General features: G+C 41.1%; 1 protein-coding gene across 2 annotated transcripts in view; it reads right to left on the reverse strand.

The window, feature by feature from the left end:
* Positions 1-14,574: 14,574 nt before the first annotated feature.
* kirrel1b (kirre like nephrin family adhesion molecule 1b) overlaps positions 14,575-24,325 on the reverse strand; it is a 264,916-nt gene continuing 255,165 nt past the window's right edge. Inside the window, exons 14-15 of one of the 2 annotated variants that reach the window (XM_061920962.1) lie at positions 17,983-18,093; positions 14,575-16,186 (exon numbers count right to left, since the gene is read on the reverse strand). In XM_061920962.1, coding sequence (XP_061776946.1) covers positions 15,575-16,186; positions 17,983-18,093 — 723 coding nt within the window. In that variant the 3' untranslated portion in view covers positions 14,575-15,574. The remainder of the gene's footprint in view (positions 16,187-17,982; positions 18,094-24,325) is intronic. The other variant, XM_061920963.1, reaches the window with a different exon arrangement.

The following is a 24,325-nucleotide window of genomic DNA, read 5'->3' on the forward strand; positions in this document are numbered from 1 at the left end:
ATACCAAAAAGTCAAAGAAAGAACAATTCAGCACATATTTAACATGTGTTTTCCCCTCAAAACAAAACAAAACACCATAGTAAATTGTTTGATGTTCTCAAAACTTGGACCTGCGAAGATAACAGCGTCTCCACATGGGAAAACTCTTATTGTACTTTCATGTCGTCGAATTGGTCACAGAAATAAAGCATCCCTATTCCAGACAGTGTACAATATGCCGCTTTGCTTTGGGGGACCCAAACATTGAGGAAAAATAGATTAGATTTCATTACTGACAACGTATGTTGATGTTATTTTACCTGCTACATCTTGTGTTGACCACTGCACATGCATGCAAATGTAGAAGATGTAAGACTTGCAAAAAGTGTTCTTTTGGATACAGTTTAGTGGTACCTTGGTTTTTGTTACCGAAGGTTAAATGAAAACCAAAGCAATTTTTCACAAACGAAATAATGTAATTCCAATTAATCAGTTATACACACACACACACACACACACACACACACACACACATACATATATATATGTACATATATATATGTACATATATAAATATATATATAATTATATATATCTATATAGTATGTACACATGCATATATACGGGCTTCACGGTGGCAGAGGGGTTAGTGCGTCTGCCTCACAATACGAAGTTCCTGCAGTCCTGGGTTCAAATCCAGGCTCGGGATCTTTCTGTGTGGAGTTTGCATGTTCTCCCCGTGAATGCGTGGGTTCCCTCCGGGTACTCCGGCTTCCTCCCACTTCCAAAGACATGCACCTGGGGATAGGTTGATTGGCAACACTAAATTGGCCCTAGTGTGTGAATGTGAGTGTGAATGTTGTCTGTCTATCTGTGTTGGCCCTGCGATGAGGTTGCGACTTGTCCAGGGTGTACCCTGCCTTCCGCCCGATTGTAGCTGAGATAGGCGCCAGTGCCCCCCGCGACCCCGAAAGGGAATAAGCGGTAGAAAATGGATGGATGGACATGCATATATACATACATACATGCATATGTACTGTATGTATATAGAATTATATTTATATAGCGCTTTTCTCTAGTGACTCAAAGCGCTTTACATAGTGAAACCCAATATCTAAGTTACATTTAAACCAGTGTGGGTGGCACTGGGAGCAAGTGGGTAAAGTGTCTTGCCCAAGGACACAACGGCAGTGACTAGGATGGCGGAAGCGGGAATCGAACCTGCAACCCTCAAGTTGCTGGCACGGCCGCTCTACCATCCGAGCTATGCCGCCCGTGTGTAAATATAGACATATTTACACACATACATACATTTATACATACACACACAGGCATGCATACAAATTAATACACACACATATATATTTATATATATGTATAGTATATATACATACATATATACATACATACATACATATGTATAGACAGGTATATAGACATACTTACACACATTCATACATTTATACATACACACACAGGCATGCATACAAATTAATACACACACATATATATTTATATATATGTATAGTACATATACATACATAAATACATACATACATACATATGTATATACAGGTATATAGACATACTTACACACATTCATACATTTATACATACACACACACACTCGCACACACACAAATATAAATCTTAGGGCTGTAAAACGATTAAGATATTTAATTGTAACTTTTTGCACTTCGCGACTTGTCTAGGGCGTACCCCGCCTTCTGCCCGATTGTAGCTGAGATATGCGCCAGCGCCCCCCGCGACCCCAAAAGGGAATAAGCGGTAGAAATAGATGGATGGATATTCGCACTTTGTCAATAGTTAACTCCAAATTGAATCATAATTATCGTGATTAATCGCAGAAAGATATCATTTTTCGTCATTGATAAGTGTACCCTAGACAGATCATTTTTAAAGTTTATTGACGGGATAATTAACTTGCTTTAACGAAATGCTTTTTAAACATTATGTTTTTTGACACAGTTCATGAGGCATAAATAACCAACTGAGAAGGTGCCTGGTATGTTAACCTAACATATTATGGTAAGAGTCATTCAAATAACTATAACATATAGAACATGCTATATACGTTTACCAAACAATCTGTCACTCCTAATTGCCAAATTCGATGAAATCTTATACATCTAGTCTCTTACGTGAATGAGCTAAGTAATATTATTTGATATTTTACGGTAATGTGTTAATAATTTCACACATAAGTCGCTCCCAAACTATGAAAAAAACTGTGACTTATAGTCCAAAAAATACAGTACATACATATGTTTAAAGTATATATATATAAAGCATATATATATATATATATATATGTAGGTGTGGGAAAAAATACAACTTCACCCTCACCTATGAACCCACCCCAGGAAACCAACCAAAAAAGAGCAGAAAACGAAACAACATCATCTGGTACAATCCGCCATTCAGCAAAGACGTCTCAACCAACATCGGCCGCAAGTTCCTCACTCTGATCGACAAACACTTCCCCAAAGGCAACACCCTAAGAAAAATATTCAACAAGAACAACATTAAATTGAGCTACAGCTGTATGAATAACATGCAACAAATCATTTCAAACCACAACAAAGCAATTGCAAAAGGACTGCCTACCCCCAGACTAAACGACTCTGAAACCAATAAGGAATGTAACTGTCGCAAGAAACCTGATTGCCCTCTCAACGGAAGGTGCTTACAGACATCAGTCGTTTACCAAGCAAAGGTAATACGCAAGGACATTAACACATCCGACACGTACGTAGGATTAACCGAAGGAGCGTTCAAAACAAGATGGAATAATCACAACGCCTCCTTTAGAAACCAGACTTTGCAGAATTCTACAGAACTCAGCAAACACATTTGGAACCTCAAAGACAATAATGTTGAATATTCAATAACATGGCAAATTCTTGCATCCAGCACACCTTACAACAGTGGTAATAAAAAGATGCAACCTATGCTTAAAAGAGAAACTGTTTATTATATATCATCCAGATCTATCATCTCTCAACAAGCGCAGTGAAATCATTTCAACATGCCGCCACAGACGGAAACACCTCCTAGGTAACACATGAGCCAATCACCACACCCTACGCCTGCTTGTACCCACCCACTCTGTGCCCTATATAAACCATTGTATGTGAATGCTTCCATTAAAATCTCCTGATGATTGAGGGAACCCCTCATGAAACAGATCTGTAGAGATGAAGTAGTCTTGTGATTTTTTTCCCACACCTACATATTGCGCTCTACCACGGTATCGAGCACTATTCTCTGGATAATCCAATCAAGACATATATATATATATATATATGTACAAAAAATAATTTTACAGAGAAAAATATATATTTACAAGCAGTGGTACTCCTGGATAAGAGTGCCTCAGCTTAAAAGTTGTCTCTCAGCTAATTGTTATGCTTTAGGTCATTATCAAAATCCGGGTAACGAGATTCCCCACAGCTAGTTTGCATTGCAAATGTCACAGTGAACCCAGTAAGATCTGACCAAAAACATCCGGTATTACCCGTTAGCATTAACTTAACACTGGAGATCGACATTACTTAGTTTTTTCCAGTCAGAGGACCGAAGAAAATGAACGTGAAGGACAGTGCTGAGAAAAAGAAATTGATGATAGTGATCGAAATAAAGAAATATATTCATCAAAAACATGACAGAGTGTGTGGCTAACATGTTTTTGTGCTAGTTTGCACGATACTGAAGCAGAGTGAGTCGATAAGGCCAGCCAAGGATGTTAAAATAACATATAAACCAGGGGTCACCAACACGGTGCCCGCGGGCACCAGGTAGCCCGTAAGGACCAGATGAGTCGCCCGCTGGCCTGTTCTAAAAATAGCACAAATAGCAGCACTTACCAGTGAGCTGCCTCTATTTTTAAAATTGTATTTATTTACTAGCAAGCTGGTCTCACTTTGCTCAACATTTTTAATTTTAAGAGAGACAAAACTCAAATAGAATTTGAAAATCCAAGAAAACATCTTAAAGACTTGGTCTTCACTTGTTTAAATAAATTCATTTATTTTTTTACTTTGCGTCTTATAACTTTCAGAAACACAATTTTAGAGAAAAATACAACCTTAAAAATTATTTTAGGATTTTTGAACACATAAACCTTTTTACCTTTAAAATTCCTTCCTCTTCTTTCCTGACAATTTAAATCAATGTTCAAGTAATTATTATTTTTTTTATTGTAAAGAATAATAAATACATTCTAATTTAATTCTTCATTTTCGCTTCTGTTTTTTCGACAAAGAATATTTGTGAAATATTTTTTCAAACTTATTATGATTAAAATTCCCCAAAAAATATTCTGGCAAATCTAGAAAATCTTTAGAATCCAATTTAAATCTTATTTCAAAGTCTTTTAAATTTCTTTTAACATTTTTGTTACGGAAAATCTAGAATAAATAATGATTTGTCTTTGTTAGCAATATAGCTTGGTCCAAGTTGTTGTATATTCTAACAAAATGCAGATTAGATTTTAACCTATTTAAAACATGTCATCAAAATTCTAAATTTAATCTTAATCAGGAAAAATTACTAATGATGTTCCATAAATATAATTTTTCATTTTTTCAAAAAGATTTGAATTAGCTAATTTTCTCTTCTTTCTTTTCGGTTGAATTTTGAATTTTAAAGAGTATCGAAATTGAAGATAAACTGTGTTTCAAAATTTAATTTTCATTTTTTTCCTGTTTTCTCCTCTTTTAAACCGTTCAATTAAATGTTTTTTTCATCATTTATTCTCTACAAAAAACTTCTGTAAAAGGAAAACAAATGTATGATGGAATGACAGACAGAAATACCCATATTTATATATATATATAGATTTATTTATTAAAGGGAAATTGAGCAAATTGGCTATTTCTGGAAATGTATTTAAGTGTGTATCAAACTGGTAGCCCTTCGCATTAATCAGTACCCAAGAAGTAGCTCTTGGTTTCAAAAAGGTTGGTTACCCCTGATCTAAACAGTGGACATTTATCCAGGAAAATATGGAGACGCTGCTGATGGTGTGTTTGACGGGGAAGCAGCTGGACGGAGAAACCGTAGAAGTCAACTGCACATTATTATTATTATATTACTTCATAAAACTACTGTAGTTGTTTCGTATGCAATAAAAAATACTATTTATCAATTTTTTTTGAGCGTTTGTTTTTCTTGATAAAAGCATGTTAGGTGTTAAAATTCAGATTTTTGGAGGGGGGGAGAAGCATCAATTAAATTGATTGTTAACGGGAGAAGCTGGCTCACAATGCAAGTTTTTCAAGTACGAGCTGCAACACAGAACCAATTCCATTCGTATCCCGAAGTACCGCCGATGAATTAGTCCAAAACGCACCCAGCAAAGGCACATCAAAAGGGGGAGAGAAATTTAGGAAAAGTCGGAAAAACTCCAAAAAATTTGGAAAATCACACCTATGTTAGAGGGCTGGAAGTCCCGCCGCCGGACGAATTAAAAGTAAAAATGAACTTTTCCCATCACTTTTATGGAGTTGGCGAGGAGTGGAGAGGAAGTAGGGGAAGTGAGAGCCACGTGGGTACTTTGCGATAGTCTCCCAGTATAGTGCTTCTCACCTTCTTTATCAAAGTTATAGTACTCACAACCAGAGGTGGGTTGAGTAGCCAGAAATTGTAGTCAAGTAAGAGTACTGTTACTTTAGAGATGTATCACTAGAGTAAAAGTAAGGAGTAGTCACCCAAATATTTACTTGAGTAAAAGTAAAAAGTGCGTTGTGAAAAAACTACTCAAGTACTGAGTAACTGATGAGTAACCTGTTTGTTTAATGATGACGGCAACAAGTAATGCACAAAAACGTAAAAATAGCAATGAACAAATTCAGAGCCAGGAATATCTCTTAAGCAACTAAAACAATAATATATATTAAATAATATATATTTGGTTTTACACTGTATTGAAAAAAAAAAAAATTAAATTAATTTTACCTTTGCAACCTCATTATACTATTGGCTAAGTTTTATATTCATAAATGTAAGTTTCTCAATACCCGACCAGTTTTTTGTGCCTTTAAAAAAGATTTAGAACTCTACATTAAAACACTCTACCTCTAACAAGCAAAAAGCTGTGAAAACGATGATGCTGTGTTTCAAATTTAAGTTATTTACTGAGATTTTAGTGAGCATATGGCTTTGCAATTGGTTTATTTTATATATATTTTTTACATTTTATTTTAGTTACTTTGAATTCACAACCCCCGGCGCAGTTTTGCACGGTTTTTATACTGTTTTGTACTGTTTTTGTACTTACTTTGATTATTATTTTCAACTGTTTGTAAACGTTGACATTTATAAATAAATGTTTATAAAAATAAAATAAAAAGTGCAGTTAATCATGTGACCCCCTGGCTCTGTTTGATTGGTGAAACGAAGTCAAACCTCACCAGTGACTGCATTTGATTGGTGAAACAGAGTCAAACCTCACCAGTGACTGCATTTGATTGGTGAAACAGAGTCAAACCTCACCAGTGACTGCATTTGATTGGTGAAACGGAGTCAAACCTCACCAGTGACGGCATTTGATTGGTGAAACGGAGTCAAACGTCACCAGTGACTGCATTTGATTGGTGAAACGGAGTCAAACCTCACCAGTGACGGCATTTGATTGGTGAAACGGAGTCAAACGTCACCAGTGACTGCATTTGATTGGTGAAACGGAGTCAAACCTCACCAGTGACTGCATTTGATTGGTGAAACGGAGTCAAACCTCACCAGTGACGGCATTTGATTGGTGAAACGGAGTCAAACCTCACCAGTGACTGCATTTGATTGGTGAAACGGAGTCAAACCTCACCAGTGACTGCATTTGATTGGTGAAACAGAGTCAAACCTCACCAGTGACGGCATTTGATTGGTGAAACGGAGTCAAACGTCACCAGTGACTGCATTTGATTGGTGAAACGGAGTCAAACCTCACCAGTGACGGCATTTGATTGGTGAAACGGAGTCAAACCTCACCAGTGACTGCATTTGATTGGTGAAACGGAGTCAAACCTCACCAGTGACTGCATTTGATTGGTGAAACAGAGTCAAACCTCACCAGTGACGGCATTTGATTGGTGAAACGGAGTCAAACGTCACCAGTGACTGCATTTGATTGGTGAAACGGAGTCAAACGTCACCAGTGACTACATTTTCTCTAATCTCGTTATATGCAAATATAATGACAATAAAGTTCATTCTATTCTATTCTATTCTATCCTATTCATTTGATTGGTGAATGTCTGTCTGACAAATCAAACAAACGAACAAGCGTGCATTAACAGATCGATAAAAATCAGTACAGAGTAGCGAGCTGAATGTAGATAAATGGAGCGGAGTAAAAGAAGTGTTTCTTCTCTATAAATATACTCAGGTAAAAGTAAAAGTATGTTGCATTAAAACTACTCGTATAAGTACAATTACCCCAAAAGTTACTCAAGTAGATGTAACGGAGTAAATGTAGCGCGTTACTACCCACCTCTACTCACAACTTTCATTGGCCCAATGGGGTATTGTTTTGCAGCCGTACACACACAAAAAATACACAGACTGAGTCGCCATTCTGTGGAATTCTTTGTTCGGTCACTCCATTCCACACAATGATGGCACGCCATGTTTGGCCGTACGAAAAACCGAATCACATGAAAAGTAGGGCGAACAAAAACCATAGTACCACTAGTCGTGTGTTTTTGTTTGTTAGCTCGCTGAAGCCATCTTGGGCAATATGCTGCACCAACGGAGGCCAACTTAGCAGCAGTGCTTTAAAAGCTGAATGTTGTCCAGCATGAACACAATAAAAACATGATTCTTTTTACGTTATTTGATAAGAACCCGACACATAAAAACACACAAGCTGCAGAGAGGAAGCCGGCATGTCAGAGTGACTACACTACATGAGCTCAATAGCGTCACCTTGATGTGTTACGACTCCACTTGAGCGCTCCGTTACCACCCGTCATCTGAATGTCGTTTCAAAAAGCCATTCTCGTCCCCAGACTGGCGGTTTGAGGGGCTGGTTCACTTCAAAAAAAAAAGACATTCCTTTTTGCTGTGTATTGTACAAACCCCGTTTCCATATGAGTTGGGAAATTGTGTTAGATGTAAATATAAACAGAATACAATGATTTGCAAATCATTTTCAACTCATATTTGACAAGAACATTACGCCTGTACTGGCTCACCTGCACTGGCTTCCTGTGCACTTAAGATGTGACTTTAAGGTTTTACTACTTACGTATAAAATACTACACGGTCTAGCTCCATCTTATCTTGCCGATTGTATTGTACCATATGTCCCGGCAAGAAATCTGCGTTCAAAGGACTCCGGCTTATTAGTGATTCCCAAAGCCCAAAAAAAGTCTGCGGGCTATAGAGCGTTTTCCGTTCGGGCTCCAGTACTCTGGAATGCCCTCCCGGTAACAGTTCGCGATGCCACCTCAGTAGAAGCATTTAAGTCTCACCTTAAAACTCATTTGTATACTCTAGCCTTTAAATAGACTCCCTTTTTAGACCAGTTGATCTGCCGTTTCTTTTCTTTTTCTTCTATGTCCCTCTGTGTATCGGCTGGGGACATCTCTGCGCTGCTGGTCCGCTACCCTTGGGATGGTTTCCTGCTGGCTCCGCTGTGAACGGGACTCTCGCTGCTGTGTCTTGGATCCTCTTTGGACTGGACTCTCGCGACTGTGTTGGATCCATTGTGGATTGAACTTTCACAGTATCATGTTAGACCCGCTCGACATCCATTGCTTTCCTCCTCTCTAAGGTTCTCATAGTCATTATTGTCACCAATGTCCCACTGGGTGTGAGTTTTCCTTGCCCTTATGTGGGCCTACCGAGGATGTCGTGGTGGTTTGTGCAGCCCTTTGAGACACTAGTGATTTAGGGCTATATAAGTAAACATTGATTGATTGATTGATATTCAGTTGAATATGCTACAAAGATAACATATGTGATGTTCAAACACATAAACATATTTTTTTGGGCGAATACCGTATTTTCCGCGCTATAAGCCGCCCCCTGTTATAAGCCGCACCTTCAATGAATGGCATATTTAAAAAACTTTGTAAACCTATAAGCCGCACCGGGTCATAAGCCGCGCCCACGCTGCGCTAAAGGGAATGTCAAAAAAACCGTCAGATAGGTCAGTCAAACTTTAATACTACAAACCAGTGTGCGAATGTGCAATCACAACAATAGTAACACTCAAAATATTGCAGAGCAATATCAATCAATCAATCAATGTTTATTTATATAGCCCCAAATCACAAATGTCTCAAAGGACTGCACAAATCATTACGACTACAACATCCTCGGAAGAACCCACAAAAGGGCAAGGAAAACTCACACCCAGTGGGCAGGGAGAATTCACATCCAGTGGGACGCCAGTGACAATGCTGACTATGAGAAACCTTGGAGAGGACCTCAGATGTGGGCAACCCCCCCCCCCCCCCCCCCCCCCAGGGGACCGAAAGCAATGGATGTCGAGCGGGTCTAACATGATACTGTGAAAGTTCAATCCATAGTGGCTCCAAGACAGCAGTGAGAGTCCCGTCCACAGGAAACCATCTCAAGCGGATCAGCAGCGTAGAGATGTCCCCAACCGATACAGGCGAGCGGTCCATCCTGGGTCCCGACGAGCGGTCCATCCTGGGTCTCGACTCTGGACAGTTAGTACTTCATCCATGGTCATCGGACCGGACCCCCTCCACAAGGGAGGGGGGGACATAGGAGAAAGAAAAGAAGCGGCAGATCAACTGGTCTAAAAAGGAGGTCTATTTAAAGGCTAGAGTATACAGATGAGTTTTAAGATGAGACTTAAATGCTTCTACTGAGGTAGCATCTCGAACTGTTACCGGGAGGGCATTCCAGAGTACTGGAGCCCGAACGGAAAACGCTCTATAGCCCGCAGACTTTTTTTGAGCTCTAGGAATCACTAATAAGGCGGAGTCTTTTGAACGCAGATTTCTTGCCGGGACATACGGTACAATACAATCGGCAAGATAGGATGGAGCTAGACCGTGTAGTATTTTATACGTAAGTAGTAAAACCTTAAAGTCACATCTTAAGTGCACAGGAAGCCAGTGCAGGTGAGCCAGTACAGGCGTAATGTGATCAAACTTTCTTGTTCTTGTCAAAAGTCTAGCAGCCGCATTTTGTACCAACTGTAATCTTGCAACATCAATAACTCAACTTTGCTCGAACGTTAATGTCACAGCACACAAAATAAACATTTAAAGCTCACCTTCAGAAGTTATTCCTCATCCATAAATCCCTCGAATTTTTCTTTTTCGGTGTCTGAATTAAAAAATTGGGCGAATACGGCATCCAAAATGGCGGGCTCCGTCTCGTCGAAGTCATCAGAGTCAGCGTCGCTGTTGCGGTCCGGTGTTGTGCCGACAACTTGGATTATTCACCTTGTTATGTACATTTTTATGCCGAAAGAGGCGATTTTAGCCGAGTTTAGCTACTTTTCGAGACGGGTGACGCAACCGAGTGACGTAAGCGCGCTCCCGCCAGGGGGTGCATTTTACGGCGGGGGTGCATAATTCGGCACAACACCGGAAACACCAAGAAGCACCACCTTTAAAATCATCCAAGTGAATTTCGCTTGCTAGCGCTGTTGCCTTCATTGGAATAATGATGTTACTGACACTTCATTGGAATAGTGATGTTACTGACACTTCATTGGAATAGTGATGTTACTGACACTTCATTGGAATAATGATGTTACTGACACTTCATTGGAATAGTGATGTTACTGACACTTCATTGGAATAATGATGTTACTGACACTTCATTGGAATAGTGATGTTACTGACACTTCATTGGAATAGTGATGTTACTGACACTTCATTGGAATAGTGATGTTACTGACACTTCATTGGAATAGTGATGGTACTGACACTTCATTGGAATAGTGATGTTACTGACACTTCATTGGAATAATGATGTTACTGACACTTCATTGGAATAGTGATGGTACTGACACTTCATTGGAATAGTGATGTTACTGACACTTCATTGGAATAGTGATGTTACTGACACTTCATTGGAATAGTGATGTTACTGACACTTCATTGGAATAGTGATGTTACTGACACTTCATTGGAATAGTGATATTACTTACACTTCATTGGAATAGTGATGTTACTGACACTTCATTGGAATAGTGATGTTACTGACACTTCATTGGAATAGTGATGGTACTGACACTTCATTGGAATAGTGATGTTACTGACACTTCATTGGAATAGTGATGGTACTGACACTTCATTGGAATAGTGATGTTACTGACACTTCATTGGAATAGTGATGTTACTGACACTTCATTGGAATAGTGATGTTACTGACACTTCATTGGAATAGTGATGTTACTGACACTTCATTGGAATAGTGATGTTACTGACACTTCATTGGAATAGTGATGTTACTGACACTTCATTGGAATAGTGATGTTACTGACACTTCATTGGAATAGTGATGTTACTGACACTTCATTGGAATAGTGATGTTACTGACACTTCATTGGAATAGTGATGTTACTGACACTTCATTGGAATAGTGATGGTACTGACACTTCATTGGAATAATGATGTTACTGACACTTCATTGGAATAGTGATGGTACTGACACTTCATTGGAATAGTGATGTTACTGACACTTCATTGGAATAGTGATGTTACTGACACTTCATTGGAATAGTGATGTTACTGACACTTCATTGGAATAGTGATGTTACTGACACTTCATTGGAATAGTGATGGTACTGACACTTCATTGGAATAGTGATGTTACTGACACTTCATTGGAATAGTGATGTTACTGACACTTCATTGGAATAGTGATGTTACTGACACTTCATTGGAATAGTGATGTTACTGACACTTCATTGGAATAGTGATGTTACTGACACTTCATTGGAATAGTGATGTTACTGACACTTCATTGGAATAGTGATGTTACTGACACTTCATTGGAATAGTGATGGTACTGACACTTCATTGGAATAGTGATGTTACTGACACTTCATTGGAATAGTGATGTTACTGACACTTCATTGGAATAGTGATGTTACTGACACTTCATTGGAATAGTGATGTTACTGACACTTCATTGGAATAGTGATGGTACTGACACTTCATTGGAATAGTGATGGTACTGACACTTCATTAGAATAGTGATGGTACTGACACTTCATTGGAATAGTGATGTTACTGACACTTCATTGGAATAGTGATGTTACTGACACTTCATTGGAATAGTGATGTTACTGACACTTCATTGGAATAGTGATGTTACTGACACTTCATTGGAATAGTGATGTTACTGACACTTCATTGGAATAGTGATGTTACTGACACTTCATTGGAATAGTGATGTTACTGACACTTCATTGGAATAGTGATGTTACTGACACTTCATTGGAATAGTGATGTTACTGACACTTCATTGGAATAGTGATGTTACTGACACTTCATTGGAATAGTGATGTTACTGACACTTCATTGGAATAGTGATGTTACTGACACTTCATTGGAATAGTGATGTTACTGACACTTCATTGGAATAGTGATGTTACTGACACTTCTGCTTGCTGCTCTCTGCTCAACTACCCACTGTTCCAGTTTGTCCTCCAACTGTTGCCATCTTGCTTTGTTCCCTCAAACTATGTGTTGTCTTCTTTACTTGGCGCAGGTCATCTTGTTGCTTCCTCCACCTAAGCACCATTGATTCATTTTTGTTCAATTCTCTCGCTGCTGCTCTATTTCCGTGTTCTTCTGCGTGACTTATTGCCTTGAGTTTGAATTCTGCGTTGTACGCGTGTCTTTTAGTAGGAGCCATTTTGTGGTCGTCTTTACAGAAACACACAAATGAAATGAATCGGATTAGCCGCGCGCTTCTTCTTCTACGGGGGCGGGTGCTTACCTTGGCGGTTGCGTACCGTAGAAGAAGAAGCGCTTCCTCTTTCCAGGTGGGCGGGCGCTTACCTTGGCGGTTGCGTACCGTAGAAGAAGAAGCGCTTCCTCTTCTACGGGGAGAAAAGATGGCGGCTGTTTACCGTAGTTGCGAAACATAAACTCTATGAAAATAAATATTTATATTAATACATATATAAGGCGCACCGGGTTATAAGCCGCACTGTCATCTTTTGAGAACATTTTTGGTTTTTAGGTGCGGCTTATAGCGCGGAAAATACGGTAATCATTACCTTAAGAATTTGGTGCCAGCAACACTTGACAAAGAAGTTGGGAAAGGTGGCAATAAATACTGATAAAGTTGAGAAATTCTCATCAAACACTTATTTGGAACATCCTACAGGTGTGCAGGCTAATTGGGAACAGGTGGGTGCCATGATTGGGTATAAAAACAGCTTCCCACAAAATGCTCAGTCTTTCACAAGAAAGGATGGGGCGAGGTACACCCCTTTGTCCACAACTGCGTGAGCAAATAGTCTAACCGTTCAAGAACAACGTTTCTCAAAGTGCAATTGCAAGACATTTTGGGATTTCAACATCTACGGTCCATAATATCATCAAAAGGTTCAGAGAATCTGGAGAAATCACTCCACGTAAGCGGCATGGCCGGAAATCACATTGAACTACCGTGACCTTCGATCCCTCAGACGGCACTGTATCAAAAACCGACATCAATCTCTAAAGGATATCACCACATGGGCTCAGGAAAACTTCAGAAAACCACTGTCACTAAATACAGTCCGTCGCTACATATGTAAGTGCAAGTTAAAGCTCTACTATGCAAAGCGAAAGCCCTTTATCAACAACATCCAGAAACGCCACCGGATTCTCTTGGCCCGAGATCATCTAAGATGGGCTGATGCAAAGTGGAAAAGTGTTCTGTGGTCTGACGAGTCCACATTTCATATTGTTTTTGGAAATATTCGACACCGTGTCATCCGGACCAAAGCGGAAGCGAACCATCCAGACTGTTATTGACACAAAGTTCAAAAGCCAGCATCTGTAATGGTATGGGGGTGCATTAATGCCCAAGGCATGGGTAACTTACACATCTGTGAAGGCACCATTAATGCTGAAAGGTACATACAGGTTTTGGAACAACATATGCTACCATCTAAGCGCCGTCTTTTTCATGGACGCCCCTGCTTATTTCAGCAAAACAATGCCAAACCACGTGTTAGAACAGCGTGGCTTCATAGTAAAAGAGTGCGGGTACATTCCTGGACCGCCTGCAGTCCAGGCATGTCTCCCATTGAGAATGTGTTGCGCATTATGAAGCGTAAAATACGACAGGGGAGACCCCGGACTGTTGAACGACTGAAGCTCTACATAAAACAAGAATGGGAAAGAATTCCAATTTCAAAGCTTCAACAATTAGTTTCCTCAGTTCCCAAACGTTCATAGAGTGTTGTTGGAAGAAAAAGTGATGTAACACAGTGGTGAACATGCCCTTTCCCAACTACTTTGGCACGTGTTGCTGCCATGAAATTCTAAGTGAATGATTTGCAAAAAAAAAAAAAAGTTTATGAGTTTGAACATCAAATATCTTGTCTTTGTAGTGCATTCAACTGAATATGGGTTGAAAAGGATTTGCAAATCAATGTATTCTGTTTATATTTACATCTAACACAATTTCCCAACTCATACGGAAACGGGGTTTGTATCTCTTTTTGAAATCAAACTCTTGAAACCCAGCTACAAGATCTTCCATCTGTATGCATCGGCCATCACGTCGTAGCGCACACATTAAAAAGTGCGGCAGCATAAATGTTGAACCTTTTGGTCCACAACGTTTTAGAAAAATACTATAAAATGTTTTCCAATGCCATTTTTTTCATTGCTTTCAGTATAAATATGAAAAAAAACAACAACTATTCTACTGTGCAAGTGAGAGAAACAAACACGTTTTGACACTTGAGGACGGGGGGGGGGGGGGGGTATTCTTTGTACAAATAGGAAATGAAATCGAACAAGCGTTCATCTCCACGTAGAAACCACGATACAAAATGAAATGGAGTGGCGCTCGCTACGGCTCTTTTTCCTCCGAGTATTAAAAAAGCGTCTCGTTGTCCGGTCGTAACAAAAGAGGTTTGGCGTGTTGGCACGTCTGTCCGCCGCCTCTCGGGTCCAAAAGTGCCACAAATGTTTATAGCCCAAGCTGCCTCGATGCTGCAGTGCAAGACAAATCCTTTTTTTTTTTTGTTTGTTTTTGTTTTGTTTTTTGTCGGAAGGTGTCCGAATAAAAAGCAAAGCGCGTGAGCTACTGAACCTCATCACGGACGAGGGCGTGGATGGAGCTTCGCAGCGGGAACCCGGCGCTGCTCTTCGTCAAAGTGCACTCCTCCTGGGTGATTGTGGCGCTCGCTGCTTTTTCTGGGGGGCGTGGTCGCCACATGCAGCGCGAGGCCTGTGCAAATGTGCGTGAGCGCCTGCCTCGCATGCGTGGATCGTATTGCTAACGGCAACATGTCGGATGTTTCAGCGTTGGTTGCCGCGGCGACCGGATGCTAAACCTCGCAAAGTGGAGTATTGAGATTTGTTTTATTTGTTTTTTTCCTACTTTTTGTGTGTTTTTGGAGCGATGCATCTCACACGTGAGTCTGCATCCGCTGTGTGTGTCTGCTGGAATGGTCGGAAGGTGGCGATGAGTATGAAAAGCGAGTAGCAGTTCCGTACTTCCCCAGTCCCGCTTCGGGACTTTGCTGTCCGGGCGTGGACCCCTGCGCGGGCCCCTCTCCTGTCGGATACATCTCATAGGCCGGCCCCTCCTCTATGGGTGGCGCAAAGGCCATGCGGTAGCTGGGATACTGGGAGGGGTATCCGTAGTTGTCATAAGCCAGCTGGGTCGTGGCGTCCAGCAGTCCGCAGTCACCTGGGTAGTCTCCGGGTGATTGCAGCACCGGATTGGGAGCAGCTTGCTGGCTCTGTGCCACCCGGGTGAAGGTGTTGAACTGGGCGTAAGTGGCATGGGAGATCCGAGAAGGCGGACGGGGGTCGTAACAGCCTGTCCTGGAGCCCGGAACCGCGCTGGGAGGGACCGCACCGCTGGCGGCGACTGGAGGTCCACCGGACACGGCACCGGACGCTCCGCTGTTTGGATTCGGAGCGCGGAACTCACCTTGGTAGTGGACAGCACGGGACTGGGGGCGGGCATCGTCGTGTGTGGTGGCTCGTACGTTGTAATAGCCGTTAGTTGGATCCTGTAATCACAAGGAGGTATTAGAAGATAAATACTAGCCTCATAATACTGATGATCCTAGCTGTGAAAAATATTCTGATAGACCAGACCACCTGTCCGGCCCGCGTGAGGCCAATCATAAATTACAAAATACATTTACAAAAAGTTTCTATGTCGAGAGTGCTTTTGTTTTGAGCCTCCATTGACTTCAATAGGAGAGCATGGGGTGGGTTGTTCCATTCATCCATCCATCCATTTTTTACCGCTTATTCCCTTGGGGGTCGCTGGAGCCTATTTTTGCTACAATCGGGCGGAAGGGGGGTACACCCTGGACAAGTCGCCACCTCATCGCAGGGCCAACACAGATAGACAGACAACATTCACACTCACATTCACACACTAGGGCCGATTTAGTGTTGCCAATCAACCTATCCCCAGGTGCATGTCTTTGGAAGTAGGAGGATGCCAGAGGGAACCCACGCAGAACCCACGGAGAACATGCAAACTCCACACAGAAAGATTCCGAGACTCAGGACTACTCAGGACCTTGGTATTTTGAGGTACATGCACTAAACCCTGTCCCACTGTACTGCCCAAAAATACCCCAAAATACTACAACATAAAATCATGCAGTGTTAAAAAAAATACATTGAAGATAATTAATATATATATATATATATATATATATATATAATTAATACTATATATATATATATATATATATATGTATATATATATATATATATACATAAAATCATGCAGTGTTAAAATAAATACATTTAAGCTAATTAATACTATATAAAAAAAGATTAATTACAGTTAAATACCTTAATCATTTAGCATATATATGTATATATATATATATACAATCATACAGTGTTGAAATGATTATTGATAATTAATAATAAGTAATTAATGATTATTAATAATTAATACTATATTTTATATATATATATATATATATAGTATTAATTAGCTTAAATTTATTTATTTTCTGATATATATATATATATATATATATACATATATATATACTGTATAAATATATATATATATATGCATATTTATATATATATATAAATACATACAATAATATGTATAGCATATATAGCATATATACATACATATATACATATATATATATATATATATATGCTAAATGATTAAGATATTTAATTGTAATGAATCGCTTTTTGGTCAGTAGTTAACTCAAAATTAATTCAAAATTATCATGATTAATCATAGAAATATATAATTTTTTGTCATTAATAAGTGTACCCTAGACAGATCATTTATAAAGTTTAATACCATGATGGGATAATCAACTTGCTTTAATGAAATGTTTTTTAAACATTATGCTTTTTTGAAACAGCTCAAAAGGATATAAACACGCTTTTCAAGACAATAAAAAAAATAAATGCTGTGCGTTGGTATCTTGCCAGATTTTCTATTTTGTAGGAATACAGAAATTTGTATTCCTGCTTTAGGGGCAATTGCATTTAGAGGAGAGGAGCTACTAAAAGAAAACTTTCAATGTATTTAAAGTGCAAATTAAACCACAGTCATAAATTTTAGCACTTGAGAAACTTCTCTTTGACTTTAGCTCCAGACATTTTTCGTTTGTTTGATATCATATGACGACAGCAAGAATGTATGTATGTAGAAAACCACCAAATGTAACCGTACTATACGAGAATAAAGGGAAATGTCCACTTTTAACAACGTCAGTGACTATACTGCCAAAATAACAACAGAATGTAACACCTGAGTGTGACTACGAAACGTTACGTCAGAAATGAAAAACAACGAGAGGCTCACCTTGAGCTCGTACTCCTCGCGGGTGTCGCTCTCGCTGCGGACGTCCTGCTTGAGGTCCATGTCGTCTTTGAAGGGCTGAGTGGAGGGAGAGAGGGAGACAGAGGGCAGAAACTAAACCATCAAACAACAAAACACACAAGACGGAGAGAGGGAGGGTGAGAAAAGGAACGGAGGAGGACAGAGAGGAGAGAGGAGAACAGAGTTTCAGGTTTGTCATAGCCAGAGAGTCCAAGATGAGAAAAGACGAGTGGCGGCGGGGAGCCTTGTCGCTTTGTTTTCTGGGGGATATCCTTGGTGTGACGATTTTAAAAATGAGTTGTGTCAGAAAAGTTCCAGGACTGTTAAAGGCATGGATGCGGGCTATAGAGCGTTTTCCGTTCGGGCTCCAGTACTCTGGAATGCCCTCCCGGTAACAGTTCGAGATGCTACCTCAGTAGAAGCATTTAAGTCTCACTTTAAAACTCATTTGTATACTCTAGCCTTTGAGTAGACCTCCTTTTTAGACCAGTTGATCTGCCGCTTCTTTTCTTTCTCCTATGTCCCCCCCTCCCTTGTGGAGGGGGTCCGGTCCGATGACCATGGATGAAGTACTGACTGTCCAGAGTCGAGACCCAGGATGGACCGCTCGCCTGTATCGGTTGGGGACATCTCTACGCTGCTGATCCGCTTGTGATGGTTTCCTGTGGACGGGACTCTCGCTGCTGTCTTGGAGCCACTATGGATTGAACTTTCACAGTATCATGTTAGACCCGCTCGACATCCATTGCTTTCGGTCCCCTAGAGGGGGGGGGGGGGGTTGCCCACATCTGAGGTCCTCTCCAAGGTTTCTCATAGTCAGCATTGTCACTGGCGTCCCACTGGATGTGAATTCTCCCTGCCCACTGGGTGTGAGTTTTCCTTGCCCTTTTGTGGGTTTTTCCGAGGATGTTGTAGTCGCTTGTGATGGTTTCCTGTGGACGGGACTCTCGCTGCTGTCTTGGAGCCACTATGGATTGAACTTTCACAGTATCATGTTAGACCCGCTCGACATCCATTGCTTTCGGTCCCCTAGAGGGGTGGGGGTTGCCCACATCTGAGGTCCTCTCCAAGGTTTCTCATAGTCAGCATTGTCACTGGCGTCCCACTGGATGTGAATTCTCCCTGCCCACTGGGTGTGAGTTTTCCTTGCCCTTTTGTGGGTTCTTCCGAGGATGTTGTAGTCGTAATGATTTGTGCAGTCCTTTGAGACATTTGTGATTTGGGGCTATATAAATAAACATTGATTGATTGATTGATGGATGTGAGGCGCATCGTCCACGGCAAACACGTCTACAAAGACATCCTTCGCCGTTTACTTTCTTCAGTGGGCGAGAAGAGGCGAGAGTTGTGGCAGGGCAACCTGTGGCTGCTTCACCAGACAACTCACATTTTCCTGAGCCTGTTCATGAAACTAAAGAACAATGCCGTGCTGGACCAATACTCTACTGACCTGAATCCTCACGGAGCAGAATTTCCTCCAATGAATGGACGTACGTTCAAATCCCCAAAAATGACGTACGCAGGTAAAAATTCAGATGTATTAAAATGTTTGATGGCACAAATCCAAGCATATTTCTTTGTGACGTTACAATCTACCTCGAATTAGACTCACACAAACTTTAAAGGCCTACTGAAATGAGATTTTCTTATTTAAACGGGGATAGCAGGTCCATTCTATGTGTCATACTTGATCATTTCGCGATATTGCCATATTTTTGCTGAAAGGATTTAGTAGAGAACATCCACGATAAAGTTTGCAACTTTTGGTCGCTGACAGAAAAGCCCTGCCTTTACCGGAAGTCGCAGACGATGACGTCACCCGTTGAGGGCTCTTCATATCCTCACATTGTTTTTAATGGGAGCTTCCAACAAAAAGAGCTATACGGGCCGAGAAAACGACAATTTCCCCATTAATTTGAGCGAGGATGAAAGATTCGTGTTTGAGGATATTGATAGCGACAGACTATAAAAAAATAAAAAAAATAAATAAAGTTTAAAAAAAAGACGCGATTGCATTGGGACGGATTCAGATGTTTTTAGAACACATTTACTAGTATAATTCTGGGAAATCCCTTATCTTTCTATTGTGTTGCTAGTGTTTTAGTGAGTTTAATAGTACCTGATAGTCGGAAGCTCAGCTGATCTCCGGTAAGTGGCGACATTTTACCACAATTTTCTCACCGAAAACTGCTGGTTGACATTAGGTCTGGATCCATGTTCGCTTGACCGCTCTGATCCATAGTAAAGTTTCACCTCCGGGAATTTTAAACAAGGAATCACCCTGTGTTTGTGTGGCTAAAGGCTAAAGCTTCCCAACTGCATCTTTCTACTTTGACTTCTCCATTATTAATTGAACACATTGCAAAAGATTCAGCAACACAGATGTCCAAAATACTGTGTAATTATGCGGGTAAAGCAGACGACTTTTAGCTGTGTGTGTGTGCAGCGCTTATATTTCCTAACAGTCCGTGACGTCGCGCGTACACGTCATCATTCCGCGACGTTTTCAACAGGACACTTCGCGGGAGATTCAAAATTGCAATTTAGTAAACTAAAAAGGCCGTATTGGCATGTGTTGCAATGTTAATATTTCATCATTGATATATAAACTATCAGACTGCGTGGTCGCTAGTAGTGGGTTTCAAATGGCCTTTAAAGTTAAAAAGTTAAAGTACCACTGACGCACACTAGGTGTTGTGAAATTACCCTCTCCATTTGACCCATCCCTTTGTTCCACCCCCTGGGAGGTGAGGGGAGCAGTGAGCAGCAGCGGTGGCCGCGCTCGGGAATCATTGTAGTGATTTAACCCCCAATTCCAACCCTTGATGCGGAGTGCAGGGAGGTAATGGGTCCCATTTTTTATAGTCTTTAGAATGACTCGGCCGGGGTTTGAACTCACGACCTACCAATCTCAGGGCGGAAGCTCTAACCACAAGGCCACTGAGCAGGTCATGTATTGATCCACCAGGGGAAATTTTTCCACACAGTAGCTCAGTTAAAAAGGACAAAATTGATCCTCGACATCTGTGTGGCTTGGCATGCCCAGACCACACCCCCTTATGAATATGCTAATCATATTGAAAGTAGCCATGTGATTGAGAACTTTACCCGATGCCCAATCAGGACTCAGAAGGAGTTGCTTCTTTCTCAAGCTTAGAAAGAAAAAGATGGTTGAAATAAGTGTTATGGAAACACCAAGCTTATTAAAAAGAAAATAAAAAAAATGGTCGATTGGCAACACTAAATTGGCCCTAGTGTGTGAATGTGAGTGTGAATGTTGTCTGTCTATCTGTGTTGGCCCTGCGATGAGGTGGCGACTTGTCCAGGGTGTACCCCGCCTTACGCCTGATTGTAGCTGAGATAGGCGCCAGTGCCCCCCGCGACCCCACAAGGGACTAAGCGGTAGAAAATGGATGGATGGATGGATGGTCGGAGATCAGGAAAAAGTGAAGAAGATGATGGATAAATATCGGCAAAAGAGATGAGCATTTAAAGGCCTACTGAAACCCACTACTAGCGACCACGCAGTCTGATAGTTTATATATCAATGATGAAATATTAACATTGCAACACATGCCAATACGGCCTTTTTAATTTACTAAATTGTTATTTTAAATTTCCCGTGAAGTGTCGTGTTGAAAACGTCGCAGTATGATGACGCTTGCGTTTGACATCTCGGGTTGTAGCGGACATTATTTTCCAGCCCGATCCAAGCTATAAGTCGTCTGCTTTAATCGCCTAATTACACAGTATTCTGGACATCTGTGTTGCTGAATCTTTTGCAATTTGTTCAATTAATAATGGAGAAGTCAAAGTAGAAAGATGGAAGTGGGAAGCTTTTAGCCTTTAGTCACACAAAAACAGCCGATGTTTCCTTGTTTAAAATTCCGGAAGCGAACATGGATCCCGACCACATGTCAACCAGCAGGTTTCGGTGAGAAAATTGTGGTAATAAGTTGGCTCTTACCGTAGTTATGAGCGGGGCCTGCATCGGATGCGTCCTCCTGCAGCTGCCGCAGACTATTACCTCCTCCCACGCAGACACTGGTGGTCAACACACCTGTGGACACTCCCCTCCGACTTTCAGGTACAATATAATCTCACTAAAACACTAGCAACACAATAAGCAGATAAGGGATTTTCCAGAATTATCCTAGTAAATGTGTCTAATAACATCTGAATCACTCCAACCGCAATCGCCTTTTTTTTCTTCTAGTCCTTCACTCTCACTATCCTCATCCACAAATCTTTCTGCCTCACTCAAATTAATAGGGAAATTGTCGCTTTCTAGGTCCGAATTGCTCTAACTGCTGTAGGCTGTGATTGTAAACAATGTGAGGATGTGAGGAGCTCCACAACCCGTGACGCCACGCCCACATCGTCTGCTACTTCCGGTACAGGCAAGGCTTTTTTTATTAGCGACCAAAAGTTGCAAACTTTATCGTCGATGTTCTCTACTAAATCCTTTTAGCAAAGATATGGCAATATTGTGAAATGATAAACTATGACAAATAGAATGGACCTGCTATCCCCGTTTGAATAAGAAAATCTCATTTCTGTAGGCCTTTAAAAAGATAAGTCACTGCAACTGTTTGACAAACACATTTCGGGAGAAAATCCTCACAGTGACACAACATAAACGCAACACAACAAATACCCAGAATCCTTTGCATCCATGACATTTCCTGACTATGTTATACACCCCGCGAGCACCAAACCCCGCCCACCTCAACCACGCGGGGAGGGAAGGGGGTGGGGTTTGGTGCTCGTGAGTGTATAACATAGTCAGGAATTGTCATGGATGCAAAGGATTCTGGGTATTTGTTGTGTTGCATTTATGTTGTGTTACTGTGAGGATTTTCTCCCGAAATGTGTTTGTCATTCTTCTTTTTTGTGGGTTCACAATGTGGCGCATATTAGTAAGAGTGTTAAAGTTGTTTATATCACAACTGTCAGTGTACTCTGTGTCACGCAGTATGCCTTGCAATCTCATACATGTGCCGATAGAAGCAGTGAAATGCATGTGGCCGGTTGGCACGCAAATAGCATTCCGTGATGGCGTTCAAGAGGACGCAAGTAGCATTCCGTGAACGGCGGGCGCGATGACGTTCAAGAGGACGTTAAGAGTTATATCATCACGGCACGCCCTTAATATTGTAGTCCGAGTGAAAATTGGAGAACGTTGACTCCGGGTGATGTCCGGGAGAGGCATTGAATTCCGGAATCTCCCCGCAACAATCTGGGGGGTCGGCGATTGTGCAGCTGAGCCGCATCAGAGTTGCCAAAGAGCCACAGGTTGCCGACCTGTGATTTACATAAACTAAAACATGTCCTTACAAATATGAATAAGAAATATTAAATGCATTGGTAAAAATGTGAATTTTGTGTTCTTGCCTCAATCTTTTTGATATTCAATCAATCAATCAATCAATCAATGTTTACTTATATAGCCCTAAATCACTAGTGTCTCAAAGGGCTGCACAAACCACCACGACATCCTCGGTAGGCCCACATAAGGGCAAGGAAAACTCACACCCAGTGGGACGCCGGTGACAATGATGACTATGAGAACCTTGGAGAGGAGGAAAGCAATGGGTGTCGAGCGGGTCTAACATGATACTGTGAAAGTTCAATCCACAATGGATACAACACAGTCGCGAGAGTCCAGTCCAAAGAGGATCCAAGACACAGCAGCGAGAGTCCCGTTCACAGCGGAGCCAGCAGGAAACCATCCCAAGCGTAGGCGGACCAGCAGCGCAGAGATGTCCCCAGCCGATACACAGGCAAGCAGTACATGGCCATCGGATCGGACCGGACCCCCTCCACAGGGGAGAGTGGGACATAGAAGAAAAAGAAAAGAAACGGCAGATCAACTGGTCTAAAAAGGGAGTCTATTTAAAGGCTAGAGTATACAAATGAGTTTTAAGGTGAGACTTAAATGCTTCTACTGAGGTAGCATCTCGAACTGTTACCGGGAGGGCATTCCAGAGTACTGGAGCCCGAACGGAAAACGCTCTATAGCCCGCAGACTTTTTTTGGGCTTTGGGAATCACTAATATTGTTGAAATCAAAATGTTGCCCACTCTGAATTGCACTTTTTTATACGAACAGTTACCCAGCATCACCTCTGTCTGTGTGTCGTTAAAATATCCAATACGGCAGCTATGAAGTTGGCGTGAGGAGGCACACATTTCTACATCAACGTCAATCTCGACATTCAACTTGGCTGTGAAAAAGATTGTTACAAGAGATTCCTGGCGCTTTGGCGTGGGTGTGATTTTTTTTTACTCTTTTCCAAGCTCAAGGGGACCTCATTTGAAAACAT

Source organism: Nerophis ophidion, linkage group LG14, assembly GCF_033978795.1.
Source record: "Nerophis ophidion isolate RoL-2023_Sa linkage group LG14, RoL_Noph_v1.0, whole genome shotgun sequence".
Classification (NCBI taxonomy): Eukaryota; Metazoa; Chordata; class Actinopteri; order Syngnathiformes; family Syngnathidae; genus Nerophis; species Nerophis ophidion.